We start from the raw sequence: 6,853 nt of genomic DNA on the forward strand, positions 1-6,853 counted from the left end.
TTAATGGTGAGAATGAAACCCGTGACAAACCAGCTAAATTAACTAAAGAAGAGCTAGAGCAGCAACTTGAAAAGGTCAAAGATGTGAGACCAGGAAAACTTGCAACGAAAATAAAGCGTGAGCAAGGTCAATGTTGAGACCGAAGGTCTTGTTTGTGGGACCTGCCATATTGTGCTGATATGAAGTTACGGCATAATCTCAATGTAATGCACATTGAGAAAAACATATGCAAGAATCTGCTAGGGACGTTTCTGAACATTGAAGGGAAGACAAAGGACACGGTTAGTTCTAGGCTTGGTTTGGAGGACATGGGCATAAGAGAAGATTTGCATCTACGACATGATGAAGATGAAGATCCATTTGAAATGCCACGAGCATGGTATACAATGAGTAAATAACAAAAGCTTGCATTCTGTGAATCCGTAAGAGCAGTGAGATTTTCAGATGGTTATGCTGCTAACCTAGCAAAGTGTGTTACTTCTAATGGATTCAAGCTTTCAGTACTAAAACCCATGATTGTCACATCCTCCTCCAAAGGATTTTACCAGCGGGCCTCCGAGGAATCATGGACAAGGATATGTATGAAGCGGTTGCTGAGCTGGGAAATTTCTTTAGAGAACTGTGCTGCAAAACACTCAAGTTAACTGTTTTGGAAAGACTTGAAAAAGAAATCCCAATTATTCTTTGCAAGCTCGAGAAGATTTTCCCTCCAGCTTTCATCACCGTGATGGTCCATTTGGTGGTGCACTTACCAAAAGAGGCAATGCTTAGAGGCCCTGTACCCAATTGAAAGAAAGTTGCTTACTTGTAAGCGTTATGTGCGAAACATGGCAAGACCTGAAGGTTCGATTGTTGAAGCATATGTCATTGATGAGTACTTGACTTTTTGCTCTAGATACTTTGGCAATGTGGAAACAAGATGGAACCGGCCGAGTAGAAATAGAGAGCGGTCTGCTTCGCAAAGTGGTGATGTCTCGGTTTTCAACCATGGTGTGAACTTTCTTGGAGCCTCACAATACTTGGAAGCTGGTGATGAGTATGACACGATGGTTTGGTATGTGCTCAACAATTGCGCTGAGGTTCTACCATATATCGGGTACGTTATATCATGTGCACTCGTTATTATTTTTTTGCTTGGGTTGGCACTAGCCTAATGTTTTAATTCACATGTTTTGTTGGCATTGTAGGAAATGCAACAAAGAGTTAACTCAGGAAGAAAGCCATATCAATGTTGATTAAAGGGTTGCCAAGGGATTTGCTAAATGGTTTAAGAATCATGTGAGATCTTTAGCCACATGTTTTATGTTTTCTATGTTATTCACCAACTGTTAAATACCATTGTTGCTAAATGGTTTATTTGTGCAGATTGAAAAGTTTCATGAGGAGAAGAAGGTCAGTGATGATCTATTTGCTTTGGCATGCTTACCGGATAAGCGAGTGAGAGTGTATTCAGCATGCATTGCTGACTATGTCCGGTACCACACCTTTGGCCGCAAGGAAAAAAGGAAGACACAGAATAGTGGAATCATCACCGAGGGGTCACATGATGGTGAGAACATTGACTTCCATGGTCAGCTGAGAGGCATCATAGAGTTGCAGTACAAGTCTAGTGGAGGCATCCATCGCTCAGTTGTCTTATTTCGCTGTGACTGGTTTGATCTTCGTGGCAAGAAGAAGAGACACTCTTTTGTCAAATATGATGGCCACTTCAAAAGCATCAATACTTCAAGGTATTGGTATAAGAGTGATCCCTTTATTCTAACAGCACAGCAACAATGGTGTTTTCTCTGCCAGACACTCTTTTACATGTAAAATGGCGAGTTGTGCAAAACTTTGATCATAGACACTTGCGGAGTGTGACTAAAACTGAAGTGGAAAAGGGCCCCGATGGTAGTGGACTAACATACCAGGATGATGGCTCTACAGAAGTTCCGGTGCAAGCTGATGATGACTCTACGGAAGTTCTGGTGCAAAGCAGAGTGCGAAGGGACCGGAACGTGTGCTCGTTGATGCTGCAACAGTTGAAGGCATCAAGAAAAGAAGAAAGGTGGTAGCGGATGGACATGAGAGCGAGGATGAGGAAAACAGGACTGATCATACAATGCTGCAATATTGTAGTGATGATGAGGAAAACAAAAGTGGGCATAGAGTTCCTTGTTTTGGTATCGATGATGATGAGTAGTGAATGGACATGAAGGTAAATTTTGTCTCCTTGGTGATCCTTGTTTTGATTGGTAGTTTTTGTTGATGTGATCCTGATGTAGTTTTTGTACTACAATTCTCTCAGGTAGCAAAATGAATGAGACTGATGGTTGTAGTGATGGATAGGCAGATGATGGTTGAAGATACAATGCAATATCATGTAGTTTTGGTGATTATGAAGCCTCTAGTGATGGAGAGGCAAAATGCATAGTGGCTCTAGTGATGTAGTTTTGGTGCCATTTTCTTAGTTTTGGTCCTGAAGTTGGTTGTGATGTGATCCTGAAGTTGTAATGCAAAAGATTGCAAAATGATGTTGTAATGATCCTGAAGTTTTTTTGAACTGAATTGAGATGTTGTTTTCAGAGATGTTTTTCATACTATTTTCACAAAAGAGATGGTTGTAGTAGATGGTGAGGATACACTGCAAAATGATGTGATGAAGATACAATGCAGATAGTGATGTTGTTTTTGGTTGTGATGTGATGAAGATTGCAAATATTTTTCATGAAGTTTTTTGAACTGAATTGAGACGTTGTTGCTTTAACTGTATAGAAACTAAATTATGTCTGAATATAAGAAATTTGCGTGAGCGGGGACTCGAACCCACGACCGAGCGCATGTTTCACTCTGTCCAGAACCACTAAGCTAGGAAGAGAATGTTGATTATGTGTCTAGTTATTTCACTATATACTTGAACCCACGACCGAGCACTCCATCACATAGATATTGGCGCGCTCCATCAGACACCCGTCTGATCCCACGCATGGCTCAAAGGACCAAACCCATGTGTGGCCAAAAAATAATGCGCGAGTGGGGGCTTGCACACATGACATGGCGCTTATTTCATCGTGTTTCTACCATTGGGCCAGGAAGAGGCTGTTGATTTTGTAGTCTATGCCCACCCTTTTCAATATATCAAACCAGACACGTATCAAGCACAGAACTTGCTGACATGTGGACCCACTCTTTTCCCCACTCCTCTTCTCCACTCGACCTACTCCTCTTCTCCACTCGACCTACTCCTCCTCTCCACTCGACCCACTCCTCCTCTCTGCCACTACCTCCTTCCTCTCCCACCACCACCACCAACTCCTACCTCTATCCGTCGCCAACTCCTTCCTCTCTTGCCGACTTCTTCAAGCGGTATGAATCTGTCGACTCCTTCCTCTTCCTATAACTTAGTTTTCTGCTACTATTTAGATTAGGGTTCTTGCCGCCGCCTAGATTGGATTAGCTTAGATTAGGATTGGATCAGGTTAGGGTTTGATTAGGATTGGATTAGATTAGATAAAGATTGGATTAGTTTAGGGTTTGATTAGGATTTGTTTAGGTTTTTGCCACCGCTGCTTGGAAATTAGGGTTAGCTTTGGTAGTAGCAAAATATGATATGGTTCAAATTAGGTAAAGTAGATAGATTAGGTTTCTTATCTACTGTTGAGGCACTGTTGATGTTGATGTTTTTGGTAGTCGCAAAATATGGAATGAGTAGAAGAAGAAAACAAAGTGTTGTTGATGTTTTTGCCATCAGAAATGTCCTTGTTTTCTTACTACTCATTGCCCCTTTGCCAAGATAGAGTAGTAGCAAATTTAGGCCATTGCCATTTATAGTAGTATTCCAAATTGAGGCCCTGGCAAATACATGTACTAAATATTCTACTGTTTTGAAGTGCTTGTTTCCTATGTTGTTTCATTTCATGGGGAATGAGTAGAAGAAGAAAATAGAGGTGTTCTTGCCATCATAAATGTCCACAAGTGCATTGCTTTTTGAATGTGAAATGATAACTTAGTGTAGTTGATTCTCTTCTGCTCAAAACTTCTACTGTTGTAATGTTGTATGATAATGTTGTAAAGGGTAGTAATTGGTCTCTTCTGCTGCTTTTCAGAGATGGGGGCAGGCCGCCACCGCTGGATGCACTCTGCCACGCCGGAGTCCGACATGGAAGGTTTCGAGTTCTTCAAGGTCATACTTGAGAATTCCTCCAGCATGCAGGTATATAAAAGGAGAGATCTCCCCATCACCTGTCTCTTTCTCATAACTCTGATGTTTGCTACATCACTGCTTGACCCACGCTGAAGAGGTTGCCTGACACTTTTATGAAGATGTTGGATGGCCGTTAGACACAGAATGTGAAGCTGCGGCAGTCCGGCAGCGGGCTTCGCAGGCTATGGGACATGGAGTTGGTGTTCGACACCGACGGCCACATGTACCTAGGAAAGCAGTTCATCCGTGCCTATGACCTATGACACGGGTACTTCCTTGTCGTCAAGTACGACGACAACGCCATGCTCACCGTGAAGGGGTTCAACACGACTATGTGTCGCATGTGCTACCAGGACGACAATGATGCCAGTATGCTCTGCCTCTTCTTCCTCTCCATTTGGCTTTGTATCACACCGATTGTTTAAAAAAACTTTGTTGTATTTGGTCAGGCAATGGGAGCAGCAGTAGCGACTCTGGCTACAGCAAAAGCAGCAGCAACTCTGGCTATAGCAAAAGTAGCAGCGAGGATGAGGAGGAACGGAGTGGAGAAGAAGAGGAGCAGAGCAGGGATGAGGAGGTGCAGCCTATTCTATCTGACGATGACCACATGATGGTGGTGCCAGACAATGACCTAGCAATAGTGGTGCCTGAAGATGGCCTCGCGATGGTGGTGGTGCCTAACGATGACCTCGCGATGGTGGTGGCGCCGGTGATCCCACAGCTAGGCAACAGGACCATGTGAATTATGGAAGAGGAGTACATCCAACTGCCTCGCTGCTCTAAGCGCATCGGGATGATGAAGGAGAAGGAGAAGAAGGAGGAGTGAAGATCTTAAGAAAATCAAGTCAATGCTAAGTATGTCAGGTCATGTTAATTTGAACGTGTCAATGGTAAGTATGTCACGTCATGTTAATCTAAACATGTCAATGTTAAGTATGTCAGGTTTAATCTTTTTAGTGTAAACCTTTTAAGTATGATAGTGTTGAACTGCTACTACACTTTCTTAATTGTGTGTGTCCATCTCCATTACCTTCCAAGCTCAATTTGGTAATTGATGGGAATTGAAAATTTGTGCATGTTCATGGATGCTCATGGATGAAAGATAAAATTATGTGTTTTTGTGCATGCTCATGGATGCTCATTCATTGAATAGTTTGTGTTAATATGGCCAAATTTGGCGCATGCCTCCATCTTGTGATGGAAAACAATGTTGCCAAAGCGAGGTTCCAACTTGTTTGACAAAAAAATGTTTTTCATTTCTTGAATGCTAAAAACATGTGTTTTTTGTCAAGCGGCTATAAGGAGAGTCACCCCAAATGGAACCATTCCATGTTTATCTCAAATTAGACCCTATTTTATGGATGACTGCCAAAAATCATGCATTTCCGACCCTCGTAGCTAGTCCCGGCCATTCAGACAACCTTTGGCAGATTCAGCTGGAACTGACTGGAATTTGAACTGCGGGTCCTCCATAGCTTGCCTGTTATTTTTCCTAAAAAAATGGTTTTAGCTTCACAGGTATGCATTTCATCAAAGAATCGACAACAGCTTTGCATGATTCAACCCCTAGCCACCGACGGCAACCGAGACGAAATCGGCCGGTTTTTGAAAACATCATAAAAAAAGGGAGACCTCCGCGTCACATCGTCAAATGTGGACTACCAACTAGCAAAAATATTAAACCTGGAATACCGATGTTTCTTGAAAAGGTGTTCTCAAAAATGCCCTACCATGAACAAAGATTCATGGCTTTCAAGCCAAATGAGCAATGATATGGCCGCATTCGTTGAATATGTGATAATATGCCCAAATTTGGCACATGCATGCATCTTGGGATGGCAAGCAATGTTGCCAAAGCAAGGTTCCAACTTGTTTCACAAAAAAACGTTTTTCATTTTTTGAATACTAAAAACATGTGTTTTTCGTGAAGCGGCTACAAGCAGAGTCATCCCAAACGACACCATTCCATGTCTATCTTGAAGTAGACCCTATTTTATGGATGGCCGCCAAAATTCATGCATTTCTAACCCTCGTAGATGCTCCCGGCCATTCAGACAATCGTCGGCCAATTCAGCAGGAACCGGCTGGAATTTGAACCACGGGTCCTCCATAGCTTGCCCGTCAGTTTTGCTAAAATTCATTTTTAGCTTCACAGGTAGTCATTTCATCAAAGAATCGATAAAAGCTTTGCATGATTCAACCCCTAGCCACGGACGGCCGCCGCGATGAAATCGGCCGGGTTTTGAAAACACCATACAAAATTCATAAAAAATAAAAAAAATGGGAGACCTCCGCATCACATCATCAAATGTGGCCTACCTACTAGCAAAAATATTAAACTTGGAATACTGATGTTTTCTTGAAAAGGTGTTCTCAAAAACGACCTACCATGAACGAAGATTCATGGCTTTCAAGCCAAACGAGCAATGATATGGCCGCATTCGTTGAATAGTTTGTGATAATATGCCCAAATTGGGCACATGCCTGCATCTTGGGATGGCAAACAATGTTGCCAAAGCGAGGTTCCAACTTGTTTCACAAAAAACCGTTTTTCATTTTTTGAATGCTAAAAACATGTGTTTTTCGTGAAACGGCTACAAGGAGAGTCATCCCAAACGGCGCCATTCCATGTCTATCTCAAAGTAGACCCTATTTTATGGACGGCCGCCA

The 6,853-nt window shown here is 42.4% G+C and overlaps 1 protein-coding gene across 1 annotated transcript; it reads left to right on the plus strand.

Moving 5' to 3' along the window:
* The first annotated feature begins 4,089 nt into the window (after positions 1–4,089).
* LOC123116230 (histone-lysine N-methyltransferase SETD1A-like) lies at positions 4,090–4,941 on the plus strand. Its single transcript, XM_044537218.1, has 3 exons — positions 4,090–4,192; positions 4,303–4,552; positions 4,633–4,941. Exons 2-3 carry the CDS (start codon positions 4,486–4,488, stop codon positions 4,923–4,925), a joined length of 360 nt encoding a protein of 119 aa, XP_044393153.1. The 5' UTR covers positions 4,090–4,192; positions 4,303–4,485; the 3' UTR covers positions 4,926–4,941.
* Positions 4,942–6,853: the final 1,912 nt, after the last annotated feature.

The sequence above is a fragment of the Triticum aestivum genome, chromosome 5B (assembly GCF_018294505.1).
Source record: "Triticum aestivum cultivar Chinese Spring chromosome 5B, IWGSC CS RefSeq v2.1, whole genome shotgun sequence".
Taxonomy (NCBI): Eukaryota; Viridiplantae; Streptophyta; class Magnoliopsida; order Poales; family Poaceae; genus Triticum; species Triticum aestivum.